At 42.5% G+C, this 14154-nt stretch overlaps 1 protein-coding gene across 2 annotated transcripts in view; it reads right to left on the bottom strand.

Moving 5' to 3' along the window:
- Positions 1-360: 360 nt before the first annotated feature.
- Positions 361-14154, bottom strand: part of TBC1D30 (TBC1 domain family member 30) — a 95831-nt gene continuing 82037 nt past the window's right edge. For both annotated transcript variants that reach the window (XM_039472438.2, XM_003926528.4), the window contains 3 exons: positions 13404-13543; positions 8189-8395; positions 361-3993 (listed from right to left, as the gene is read on the bottom strand). In XM_039472438.2, coding sequence (XP_039328372.2) covers positions 3206-3993; positions 8189-8395; positions 13404-13543 — 1135 coding nt within the window. In that variant the 3' untranslated portion in view covers positions 361-3205. The remainder of the gene's footprint in view (positions 3994-8188; positions 8396-13403; positions 13544-14154) is intronic.

The raw sequence follows: 14154 nt of genomic DNA, 5'->3' as shown, positions 1-14154 counted from the left end.
GGCAGCAACTATATATACCTCTATTCATCCAGAATTTTTAATATCATTTAGCTAAACTGTATTCTTATTGTTCACTTTAATAAGACAAAAATAAATGGCAGATCTAAAGTCTGACTTTATATAAACATACTCTTAGGTAAACTCTGTGCTCATATTCAGGAACCAGCTATTCTGCAAATGCTGGGCAGGTCACAGGCCACCCTGCAACCCAGTGATTAGACTGGGGGAGATGGAGCTTACTGGGCTGTTTCCCTGGTTCATGTGACCCAGTGGGGTTTGGGATTGGGGGATAAAGGGAGAAAGGAGAAGGGAATGTCACAATAGTGTTTCATGCATGCACTCAGAAAATGGCACAACAGCTACAACAATGAGAATCTTTATGCATATAGCTTTGTGATCAATACAATCCTTCAGAACAACAAAAGACAAACAGGAATACAATGTCCCAAACAGTTGCAGCCCATAGGCTGACATTGCTAACTAGATATAGATCATCTGGAGGCTTCTGTAAGAGGAACTGAGGTGCAGAGGCATCAGAATGAGTTGATTCCCGGCAAAAATGCTAAGAGGTTACAGACATGAAATCAAGAAACCACTACTTGTTAAGTACTTCTGGTGTTTGCATACAGTGTCCAATACATAGGGAAGATAGCAAGTCCATACTGGTCTTTGTACATGCTGTGTGGTAGAGGCTACTGCAGGTTTCTTTATTTTCTAAAGTAGGCAAGGCTCATAAACTGACCAATTCACATTATGATTACTTGGTACAACGCATGCATGTTATTTGTACACAGAGTGCTTTAACAGGAATCTGCTGGATTTTCAAAATTCTGACAAGGCCATTTTTACCTCAAAGGACTATTATCCTTTCAGTTATTCATTCATTCAACAGATACTTATCCCAAACTGTGTGTCATCTCATCCATCCCCTTCTCAGGAAGACCAACCCTGGAAACAGGTGAGAAGAGAGCATTCACAGGACATAGCATGTGTTGTTGATAACTAAGTTTGTGGACAGCCGTGGTGCAATCCCAAGCATTCGTATAAGGATTTGTGTATACCTCATTAACCATCTCCTCGAACCCAGACCATCAGAGAGCTAGTGAGCTGATTTAACAGAGGGAAGAACAATTCTCCATTCGAGTCAGACATCCCTCAAAGGGAACCTGACTATTCTGACTCATTTGGGAAGGGGCAAAGGAAAGGATATGAGATGGAATCATTCTTATCTGTAAAGTTCAAGTGACAGAAGAAAATGGTATCATTTCCTTAACTTTGGAAAATGCAGTGGGTCTCTGGGCCCTGAGGGTGGTATGCAAAATAAGCCCATCTCTCCACCTACACCCTTCCCAAAAAACAGGCTGCGGGGGTGGCTGCTTTTTAAGAAGCTAGATTCTAACTTCAGATGGCACAGAATTCAAGACCAAAACTGAAATAACTTATTAGTCATATTTTCTATCTTCAGTTCCTCTGGGGATAAAAAATACCATGAAGAGGGTAAAATTGCTTTTCTCACTGTATAGGTCATTGTTGTGTTTTCTGTTCAAAAAAAGCCCACACAACCACATTCTCTATTATAAAAATTAGTACCTCTCATAGTAAAAGCCTGCTCTAAAATTGTAGTTTTCATTTCAGAATTAACAATCCATTAGCTAAAATTAATACTGACTGCATCAACAGTATTTCTGCAAGTATCGCCAAAGGTCCTCCAGAGACCAAGATGAAGGCTGAGTCTATTCCTCTAATGATAGTGGGGAGAAGGGGACTGAGGAGTGAGCCTTTTGTTCAGCCAAATGTTAGGGGCATGAAGCATTTTTAAAATGAACTCCCTTCACAGGGTAAGGAAGTCATAGATGGTTTTGTAAAATGCCAGCATGCGACTCCACCATCTAGAGACAGGTCCTTTGAGTCAGGAGGGAGTTTAGTGAACGGCTTCCCAGTCTTGGTTTTTACAAGCTATGTCGCCAATGCATCTGTATACAAAGAGCACTAAACCTGCCTATCGCACTGAAGGAAATGTGGCCAAGCCACCTTGAATACCGGGAGTACTGACCTTGAGTAACTGAAGTACTACTTCGCCTCTGTGTGGCTCATAGTTCCCATCTGCATAGTGGAGACAAGAGATGCTATCCCTGACCCACTGGGTTAGAGAGAGCTAGAAAGGGCAGGAGTGAGCGGGAGCTAGAAAGCACTGGGGCCTTCTCCAGAGAAAGGCAGTGTTTAAGTAATAAAGTACTCAACAAAGGACTCCAATCAGAAAGCACAAAATTCAAGTAACAGAGTTGCAGGTGCCGTGTTCTGGCTTCTGAGCAGAGGCCTTGTGCGTCTGCAGTAGAGAGCTGGTGGGTGAGTGAGCTGCGTGGTAGGGGATGCAGGCTGGGCTCCATGTGGAGCCCATCAAGTCATCCATGCCACTGAGGATCAAAGCTCTCCTCCAGAGGAGGAAACAAACCTCAGGAAAAGCTCAGTGGCGCAAGCAAGCTGTTTGGAGCAACTGCTTAAAGCATATCCCATGTGTGTCCTGTGCATAAGATCTTCAAGTGGGTCATCGACCGAAATTTCAACAGATGAAAGGTTTTCTTCATTTTGCAGGTAGAAATAGAAAGTTAAAGAAAGGCTATCTAGATCTTTCTCCTTTGACTTAGCATAAGATTAAAAAAACAATTTGGAGACTGGTAATGAGGGAAAACTCACACAACACAATCCCCTCAGTAAAACATGAAAAGGAAAATCAGGAAGTTTTCTGTAACGAAGAAACTTACTTTCTTTTTACAGTTTCTGTCCTAGCAAGCTGGTATGTGCATGCTTGGGTATTAGTAACACCCAGAGAACTGGAAGGTTTGGGGGTGCTGTCACAAGGGACTCTGAAGGCCCCCAGAACAGAAGGATGCGAGAGGAGTTAACAGTCTAGACATACAGTCTTTTTTAAACAGCTCACAATGAAAAATTGGGAAAACGTCACACTATAAAACCACAATATTTATTTTGCCACAAGAATCCACTTCGTCAGTTAGCAAGTGGATGGGAAAACAGCCCTGTCCTAACTCCCATTATAAAACTTCCAGTTCCCATTTCTTATGGGCTGTTGCTCGTATCTGAACCTATTCATTTTCACTGGACAAATAGAACTCTTTTAGAGCCATTCAGCTGCAACCCTTATACCACCGTGAAAAGGTGAGTCCAGATACAAAGTTCTGGGGAGACATCATCGTTTCTTAGTGCCACTGCTTCCACCGCCAGGTTTGCTGAAGCTCCTGCTCATCTGAGGAAAGTGCACGGTCGGGGTTCTTTCTGTAGGGCCATATAATCCCAAGTTCCTGGCAGTGGCAGACTTCCGCAGGGGCTTGACGCTGGGAAAAGGGCTAAAGATGGGGGTTTTTGAGTTGCTGCCTTGGGGAGGTTTGCTGGTGGCTTTGTTTTCTTCAGGTGCACTTGGTGGCTCTGGGCAGTGCCGCTGGCAGGGCGGGTGCACCCTGGGCTCAGTTTCAGCTGCAGCATCCCTCTGGTTCAGTTCCAGGGCTCCCAACTTCACCTGAACCGCAGACACATCCACGTCAGCATCTCCGAACACCGGCTCTGGAGACTGCCCCTCGATTGTCCTCCCGGTGCTGCCCTCGGGGCTGCTGCCTTCTCTTCCAGCTGTCGCTGTACAACCAGAGGGGAACACCTCTGCCGCCCCCAGGCCATTGGTCTTGCAGGCCTCATTCTGCTCTTCTATCAGTCCTATGGTGTCCCCGCAACACAGGTGACTCTTGGTCCTGGGCATGTTCTTTTTGTGGACTCGGATGTGAGTTCGCCAGGGGGAGTTGAGCTTTGTCTTAAGGTCTTCATAGGGGACAGGTGACATTTTCCCTCCTGTGTGACCAGGGATGTGGATGACAGCATTCTTGGCAGCTCTGTTAGTCATTTTCATCTTCTTTCCTAAAAGAAGGTGGTTTATAACTGGAGAACTGTTTACCTGAGATGGGAGAATGCTGGTCACTGGCCCTTTGTCTGAAAGAAATGTTGAAAGGTAGTATGAAGTGTACTACAGAGAAGCACATCCATCACGGAACAGAAATCGCACAGTCCTCCCAGCACCCCTGCATCCCTTTCCATCTATTCCCCAGGGAGGAGCAGAGTCATGTGACTGAAGACAGAAGAAACTGAATTCAACCCACAAGCCTAGAGTACCAATTCTCTCTTCTTTAAAGAGAAAGGCACCACGGGATGATAATTCAAAAAGGAACAGGGACTCTGACCATTCATTCTAATTATTATCTGGACTCCCTCATGTTTTTTTACAGAGAGCTCTTGGTGCCACATAGCAACCTCAGACGTACTGTACCTAGAAAATCTTTGCATATTTAAAAAAAAATAATACAACAAACACTATGACCATATGGATTATCATCTATCGGCTTCTGAGAAGTGGGAAAAGAACACACTGCGTATAATGAAGTGAGATGCAGCAGAATGACAGAAGTGATAAAAAGGTAGTGAGAATGCAGTGAACTCACACCTATCCAGCATCTAACCCTAGAAATGTAAAACCACTCCTGCATCCTCAATGGACTTCAAAAGCCAACTGAAAACTGAAAAGTACCAAAAGCTTCATCCTTGGCTAGGTGCTGTGGCTCATGCCTATGATTCCAGCGCTTTGGGAGGTCAGGGCAGGAGGATCACTTGAAGCCAGGGGTTCAGGACCAGCCTGGCCAACATGGCGAAACCTTGTCTCTACTAAAAATACAAAAAATTAGCCAGGTGTGGCAGCATGCGCTGGTAATCTCAGCTACTTGGGAGGCTGAGGAAGGAGAATTGCTGGAACCTGGGAGGTAGAGGTTGCAGTGAACCAAGATCTCATCACTGCATTCCAGCCTGGGTAATAGAGTGAGACTCCATCTCAAAACAAACAACAAACAAAAAATCTTTGTTCTCCTAGAAGGCACTGTTGATGGCATTACTGTCGACCTCCTGTGGCTACGACCAGGCTCCTATTTCCAATGCAGCATTCAACACACATGGTCCCAGGGATGGCAGCTGTAGGGAGAAGGCCTCTCCCTCTGTGTGTGAGCTTCCTTCCTCCTCAGTGTCCATCTCATCTGGCTGAACTAGCTTCTACCCTTCTCTCCTGTTGTCATTTACCACTGGTCATACCCCAATATCGACTGAAAATGTTGATAGCTGTCTCCTCTTCACCACATTCCTGCTACCTCCCTCAATTATTTGCCTGTCACTGTGACTGGCTCTCCATTACATTCTCATAGTTCCTCAACTTCCCTAGTTCCATCCTAAATCTTATCAGCCAGCTCTACCTTATGTGAAAAATATTCAATTCTAATGCTTCTTGTTTTTGCTCTTCCAGCTCTCAGGCTCTCAGTCAACTATACGTGGTAGTGAACCACAGTGACTTCTGTCCTTGTTCCACAGGCTCCTCATAACCCCTCATCTGTCTTCGGCTCACTGACCCCCACTACTCTGCCAGATGCATGGCTGACCACTTAGATCACTGTCTCATAGGCATCCCTGTCTCTTTGTCACACATTCCTAGTAAAATCCCATACCTGGATCCATAATCCACATTCTCTTTTCTGAAACTGAGCCCTTCAAATTCATGACCTCCTGTTTCACTGAGTCCTCAATGCCAAACAATCTTTTCATTTCCCTCTCTCACTCCTTTCAATGACCTAACTCAATCTCCATTACTTTCTTTAACCTCTCACTTACTCCCATCCCCACCTTATTCCCAGCAAACAACTTTCCCCCAATTTCTCCATGAAAAAACAAAAGCTATCAGATCTGAAAGGCCCTTACTTCCCATCCTCCCTAACCTAGGAAGCTTGTACCTCAACCACCATCCTCACCACCTTCCATTAAGTCTCAGAAGCTAAGGTCTTTTTACCTCTAGTTCAAGTTCAGTCTTTCCACCTGTGCTGTTAATCCTATCATATACCATCCCATTTAAAACCATGCTACTCAAACCATGGTCCCTGATACGGTTTGGCTGTGTCTCCACCCAAATCTCATCTTGTAGCTCCCATAACTCCCATGTGTTATCGTAGGGACCTGGTAAGAGATAACTGAATCATGGGGATGGATCTTTCCCATGCTGTTCTCTTGATAGTAAGTCTCACAATATCTGATGGTTCTAAAAATGGGAGTTTCCCTGCACAAGTTCTCTCTCTTTGCCTGCCACCATCCATGTAAGATGTGACTTGCTCCTTTTTGCCTTCCAGCATGATTGTGAGGCCTCCCCAGCCATGTGGAACTCCAAGTCCATTAAGCCTCTTATAAATTGCCTAGTCTTGGGTATGTCTTTATTAGCAGTGTGAAAACAGACTAATACAGTCCCCAAACAGCAGCACCAGTAGTGCCTAGGGGCTTGTTAGAAATGTATAATTTCAGCTCCATTCCAAACCAACTGAAACAAAGTCTATATTTTAGCAGATCCCCAAATGATCTGTACGCACATTGAAGTTCAAGAACCAGTGCTCTAGAGCTTTGCCTTTGAGCAGCAATCTCTCCCATAAAGAAAACTACATCAACCATGATCTAGAGAAGGGGTCAGCAAACTTTTCCTGTAAAGGACCAGACTGTAAAGATTTTAGCCATTATAGTGTGAAAGGAGCCTTAGACAAACCTATAAACAAATGGGCATGTCTGTGTTCCAATAAAACTGTATTTACAGGCACGGATGGTGGCTCACTCCTGTAATCCCAGCACTTTGGGAGGCCAAGGTGGGCAGATCACCTGAGGTCAGAAGTTCAAGACCAGCCTGGCCAACATGGTGAAACCCTGTCTCTATTAAAAATACAAAAATTAGCAGGCCATGGTGGTACATGCCTGCAATCCTAGCTGCTTGGGAGGCTGAGGCTCAAAAATTGCTTGAACCTGGGAGGTGGTGATTGCAGTGAGCTGAGATTGTATCACTGTACTCCAACCTGGGTGACAGAGTAAGGCTCCAACTCAAAACAAAAACAAAAACAAAAACAAAGAACCTGTATTTACAGAAACAGGGAGTGAGCAGGATTTGGCCTATAGACCACAGTTTGCTGATTGCTGACTAGGGTACAAACTACTGGGCTGATCTGAGATGGTTTGCCATCACACCCAAAGACAGTGTAGGTGAAAAGGGTCTGTGCACAGAATCAGAACAACTGTGTTCTAGCCCTGGCCTGACCACTCACTACAGCTATATAACCCTGGACAATTGCTAAGCCTTCCTGAATCACCATTTCCTCAACACTTGGAAGAAGACGAGACTATCTGTCCTTGCCTTCCTCATAGATTTAAGGGCAAAATGAGGAAATGTATGTGTCAATGTTTTTGAAACTTAAAGTGTAATTGTTCATTTATTTTGTGATTGGTTTCTTAACAATTCAGGATAAAGTGAGAATTGTCAGGAAGTCAACTATTCTACTTTTATAAATGGAAGGTAAATTCAGTTTTTGTGCAAGATCAGTCACATGGTCACATGCCTCTTAAAAAACATGTCAAATTTATATTTCAGTTAATTCTGGACAGGCATCATTTCATTAGGATATTCACTTCAAGCAAGAAAAAACAGTTCCCAAATCAGCATATATTAAATAACAAAGCAGACTGTTCACTGGGAATTTTGGAATTAAAAAGAAAAAAGCTTGACAATCCTTGGAAAAGAGCATTTCCAATTCCATTGTAATTATGTTCTTCTTAGTATACTCCCAAGATACTTGCCATCAGCAAGGCACAGGCTTTTTAAAGTTTCCCCACCCCCACCATTTTCTCTGATCACAACAGCTGTTATATCACCTAAATGACTAGTATATAGCTTAATTTACTAGTGCACAGATGACTAAATTATAAATTCAAATGCATAAAATGTATGGGGCATTAGCTCTAAAATTTCTCCAGTCCAAGGATTGCATGGCTTTGCAACATTCTAATCATTTGTAAACCCTTCTCTACAAGCACATAGAGTAGAGACGTGTTTAATATCATCAACTGCCTGGTCTTTGGGGCCTAAAAAGAACCTATAGTCTTTTTCTTCTTTAGAGCCTGATAAAACAAAATTTAAAATGAGATGCTAAATATGCTATTATCTCATGCCAGCTGTGTTGACGGATACTGAGCGACAGTTAGTAATTCCAAGGCCTTCCTAGGATTATTTGTTCTTCATTTTACAAGTTAAGATAGAGTTGAAATTGATTCAATTGAAGAATCACATTACCTGCCCTGATGTACACCTGATGAACCTGCTGCTGTTGCTTCTTTTTAATTCGAGAGTACTGCCGCTTCAGTGCATTGATATCTGTGGTCATGCGTTCCATCATCATACTGTTAAAAGCTGCGTGGTATTCACTTCGACAGGAATTGATTGCTCCTGGACTCAGCTCTGCAATGTTATTAGATCTCAGACTCTGCTCCTCATTTGGCTCTACACTCGAGGGATGGGACATAAGGAGGTGGTCAGTGGAGGGGAATGGGAGTAAATGGAAATTGATTACACTAGAACCCAGTGCAATATCTTAACCTCCGTGAAACTCTTACCCACAGAGAAAAAATGCACTGTAATCCCAGCACTTTGGGAGGCCGAGGCGGGTGGATCACGAGGTTGAGAGATCGAGACCATCCTGGTCAACATGGTGAAACGCCGTCTCTACTAAAAATACAAAAAATTAGCTGGGCATGGTGGCTCGTGCCTGTGATCCCAGCTACTCAGGAGGCTGAGGCAGGAGAATTGCCTGAACCCAGGAGGCGGAGGTTGTGGTGAGCCGAGATCACGCCATTGCACTCCAGCCTGGGTAACAAGAGCAAAACTCCATCTCAAAAAAATAAATAAATAAATAAATGCATACTAGAGTTTGCCTAGTGCTTATTTTGATTTGCTTCTGAAAATACTTCTGCATTTTCTTATTAACCTAGCTGTGGGTCTGAAATGAGCTATGTGGTTTCAGTGTTTGATTTTGTTAACAGTTTGTTAACTATATAGACATAACATCAACTGCTTACAAATAAAAATCACTGCCATTTTCTAAGATTCCATTAGAAATATATAACTCCTAATTTCTAAAATCATTGCATGGATTTCCACACAACTATATGAGGATTTATACAGGATTGATGGTTTGTAGCGTTCAGACAGTCATTAAAAGTGCATTTTTCTTACATTAAAAGTAGTTACACAATTTATAAAATTATCAAGACTTCAGAGCACTGTATCACTAGAATGAATGCTTTGTTCATTTAACAAACATTTCCTGTTTACTCTGTTGTTATATCTGATGTGATATCTGCTCCTATGATACCTACAACTAGCAGATTTGTCTCTTAAATAAAATCGAGATGACCTCCAAGAAAGAGAAACAGTACTGGGTGGGGGTAACCCGCAGAACACACAGGCCAAAGCGGGAGAGAACAAGCTTCTCCAGAGCAATTTGCAAAACTGACATGGGGACCAAATTTTAAAAAGACTGAGAGATTCCAACTCTCCTAACATCTGCTGAGAGTGTTATTCAGACAAAGGCTAAATATCTCATAAACTTACTTCTTCATTTTTTTACTATAATCATTTCTGTAAGGAGAAGAAAACTAAAAGAGAAACTGCTGATCAGAGCAAAATCAACAAGAAAGACTCATGATGAAATTTAGGAGAGAGTGATCATGTCATCCTAAAGCACAAAAATGCACAGAAAGAAAAACAGAGAAGAAAAATGGAACACAGACCCAGCTACAGAAATGCAAATTCAAAAACTTTATCATTAAAATACATATTGATCCCAGAGGGGAACATCACACACCAGGGCCTGGGGAGTCAGGGACTAGGGGAAGGATAGCAGAGGATGAGGGAATTTGGGGAGGGACAGCATTAGAAGAAATACCTAATGTAGATGACGGGATGATGGATGCAGCAAACCACCACCATGGCACATGTATACCTATGTAACAAACCTGCACGATCTGTACATGTAACCCAGAACTTAAAGTATTTTTTAAAAAATATTTATCCTATGGCTAGAAATCAAAAGCTGAAACTCAGGCAAAAAGAAAGGTGGGGGAAGGCACTGCAGAAATCAAGAAGACACTTGTTGGGTTCAGATTTTTAAAAGTAATTTAAAAAGATGAGAGAAGAGCACATACCAAGGACATACTCACAAAACAGTATGAGCCCAGCCATTAAGGAGGTTAAAACTCAAAACAAGCTGAGGCTTACAGGAAATACTCCAAAGGATCACAACCAAAAGTAGTAGCAGCTGCTGCCACTGCTCTTACCTTCCAAGCAAGGACTGAACAAATTAGGAGACAGCCCCATGACTTCAAGGAGGCAACATAAAGTTAGCAGATGGCAAAGAGAACAGAAGTGCCTGACATCTATTCTGTTTCTGTCCTCTTTCAGCAGCATGTTTCTAACCTCTTTGAACAAGGAGAATGGTCTTCAAACTAGAAGAGGTAGAATAAATATGCTAAAGGAAAAGCCAGGCCGGACGCGGTGGCTCAAACCTGTAATCCCAGCACTTTGGGAGGCCGAGGCGGGTGGATCACGAGGTCAAGAGATCGAGACCATCCTGGTCAACATGGTGAAACCCTGTTTCTACTAAAAATACAAAAAAATTAGCTGGGCATGGTGGCACGTGCCTGTAATCCCAGCTACTCAGGAGGCTGAGGCAGGAGAATTGCCTGAACCCGGAAGGCGGAGGTTGCGGTGAGCCGAGATCGCACCATTGCACTCCAGCCTGGGTAACAAGAGCGAAACTCCGTCTCAAAAAAAAAATAAAAAAGAAAAGCTGCCACCCAAGACAAGAAAGAACACAGAGGACGACAAACTTTAAAACAGTACATAACACTGATAATGCCCAGACTACAGGAAGTCTATTCTGCATAGAAAAAAAAATTGAAATAAAACATGGCATGTGATTCAGAGCACCACATTTTAAGAGGAACATTACCAAATTACAGGATATCTAGAGGTAAATTAACAGAATATTAGGAAGTCCAAAAAGCCCGGGTGTGGTAGTTCATGTCTCTAATCCAAGCACTTTGAGAGGCCGAGGTGGGTGGATCACCTGAGGTCAGGAGTTCGAGACCAGCCTGGCCAATGTAGTGGAACCCCACCTCTACTAAAAATACAAAATTATACAAGTGTGGTGGCCCACGCCTGTAATTCTAGCTACTTGGGAGGCTAAGGCAGGAGAATCACTTGAACCCAGGAGGTGGAGGTTGCAGTGAGCTGAGACCGCACCACTGCACTCCAGCCTAGATAACAAGAGTGAAACTCCATCTCAAAAAAAGTACAGAAGTCACAGCTTAAGAGACATGCTTAAAGAAACTCTGAACTTGGGCCTTTGAGAAAGCTTCAGAGGACATGATAGCTGTCCTCAAAGATTTGAAGAAATGTCAGGTAGAAAAAGGCATAAGTAGACTTGTTCTGTTTTTTTCAAAGGGAAGAATCCTCTTTTCCAGCTGGAACAATGGAATGTGTTGAAGAGAAGAAAAAGTTTCCTGCTGTGCAACCCTTAAGAAAAAGCAAAGGAATTTTGCAGAGCTGAAGATCAAGCACCTGAGAAAGAAGTTTGCCCAAAAGATGCTTCGAAAGACAAGGAAGCTTATCTATGAAAAAGCTAAACACAGTCACAAGGAACACAGGCAGATGGACAGAACTGAGATTGGAATGGCTAGGATGGCAAGAAAAGCTGACAACTTCTATGTTCTTACAGAACACAAATGGGCATTTTCCCTAAGGATCAGAGGTATCAATGGTGTGAGCCCAAAGGTCTGAAAGGTGCTGGAGCTTCTTCCCCTTTGCCAGATCTTCAAGGGAACCTTTGTTAAGTTCAAGAAGGCTTGAATTAACATAGTGAGGATTGAAGAAGCATACATTGCATGGGTGTACCCAAACTTAATGTAAGTAAATGAACTAATCTACAAATGTTGTTACAGCAAAATTGGTAAGAAGCAAATTGCCATTACAGATAACACTTTGCTCAATCTCTTGGTAAATATGACATCATCTGCCTGGAGGATCTGATTCACGGATATATACTGTGGGAAAAGGCTTCAAAGAAGCCAATAACTTCCTGTGACAACTTCCTATGGCCCTTCAAATTATCCTCTTTACAAGGTGGAATGAAGAAAAAGCCCTCCTATTTTGAAGAAGGTAGAGATGCTGGCAGTGGGGAAGAGAAGAGCTACAGGCTTATTAGAAGGATGAACTAAGGGGTCTACCGCGATTATTTTTATAATCTGGTCAGTTAATAAAGAGCAATGCCTTCAAATAGAAAAAAACAAAGAGAAGAACTATTAGTAGAATGGGTAGGTGGAAATTATCTCTTTGTGACTAGAAACCATGGACTAAGGGGAAGAATCTAGCAAAGTGTCTTTTGAAATAAAGAGTTTCTTGTCACTCAAGAAATTCAAGTAGAGGTGACCATAGTGTTTTGATTTAAAGTCTAATACTATTGGAAGAGAAGTCAGTCTGGAATAAAGTAAATTAAACTCAGATGGAATATATTAAGCATCTAGTATATGCCAGGCTCTGCTAAGGAACTTAGCATGCAAGGTTGAATCCAATGAATGGGAGCAAAAGTCACCACAGAGAAAAGGAAATGTGTATTATGCATGTAACACATAATACAGAGATAACTCTTTAAATGATAAAAAGACAAAGTAACAGAGAAGATATTTTTAGTAACGACTTTTTTTTTTAGACAGAGTTTTACTCTGTTGCCCAGGCTGGAGTATAGTGGTGCAATCTGGGCTCACTGCAACCTCTGCCTCTCGGGTTCAAGTGATTCTCCTGCCTCAGCCTCCCAAGCAGCTGGGACTACAGGCAAACGCCACCATGCCAAGCTAATTTTTGTATTTTTAGTTCAGAAGGGGTTTCACCATATTGGCCAGGCTGGTCTCAAACTCCTGACCTCATGATCCACCCGTCTCAGCCTCCCAAAGTGCTGGGTTTACAGGCATGAGCCACCGCACCCAGCCTAGTAATGACTTTTTAATGTTGTTGTTTTTGTTTTTGTTTTGTTTTTTTGGTAGAGACAGAGTCTCCCCTATGTTGCTCAGGCTGGTCTCGAACACCTGTCTTCAAATGATCCTCCTGTCTCAGGCTCCTAAAGTGCTGGGCTTACAGGCATGAGCCACCACACCCAGCCTAGTAATGACTTTTTAATGTTTTTGTTTTTGTTTTGTTTTGTTTTGGTAGAGACAGAGGCTTCCCTATGTTGCTCAGGCTGGTCTCGAACACCTGTCTTCAAATGATCCTCCTGTCTCAGGCTCCTAAAGTGCTGGGCTTACAGGCATGACCCATCACGCCTAGCCTAATAAAGACTTTGAATGGTTGTGACCAGTTCAGAAAATTACTGAGGCATCTATAAGACACAATAATATTACCCCTATTATAATAAACCAATACATCGTGATATCTAAATCAAGAGCCATCTCTTTACCTTTAATCTGTTTTTGGTACTTCTGCAGTTCAGGAGCCAAGAACCCACTGAAAGGTCCAAGACATCCCACTGCATTAACAACAGCATCCTCATCATCTGGGTCATTCTCTTCATCGCTGTCTCTGACCTTACTATGGCGTCTTGGAAAACATAAAAGACAAAAAAGAAATATGCAAAGAAAACCATGGTATTTTAAAACATAATAAAGTTACATGGAAATACCATAAATATAATTAACATAGAATTATATATCATTAACACAGGGAAACCCCATCTCTACTAAAAATACACAAAAATTTGCTGGGCGTGGTGGTGCACACCTGTAATTCCAGCTACTCAGGAAGCTGAGGCTGGAGAATTGCTTGAACCCAGGAGGCAGAGGTTGCAGTGAGCTGAGACTGCACCATTGCATTCCAGCCTGGGCGATGACAGAGCAAGACTCCATCTCAAAAGAAACAAAATTATATATAATTACATGATTATAAGAAGTTTCCCTCCCATCTCTGTCCAACTTCTGCCCATTGAAACTAGTAACCATGGTCACTTGTGGGAATCTCCCACCTAATTCCCACAGGTGACCATTGTTACTGGTTCTTATGTATTCTTCAGTTTCTCTGTGCACAGATAAGCAAATATGACTACATGCTTTTATTGTTCTCTTCTTTTTGTGTAACTATTAGCATACTATAATACGCTCTTCTGCATCTTGCCTTTATTCATATAAGAAATCTTTATGGGCTGGGCACAGTGG

Source organism: Saimiri boliviensis, chromosome 7 (assembly GCF_048565385.1).
Source record: "Saimiri boliviensis isolate mSaiBol1 chromosome 7, mSaiBol1.pri, whole genome shotgun sequence".
NCBI classification, from domain to species: Eukaryota; Metazoa; Chordata; class Mammalia; order Primates; family Cebidae; genus Saimiri; species Saimiri boliviensis.
The sequence above is the reverse complement of the archived record's forward strand: the minus strand, read 5'-3'. Positions and strand labels throughout refer to the sequence as shown.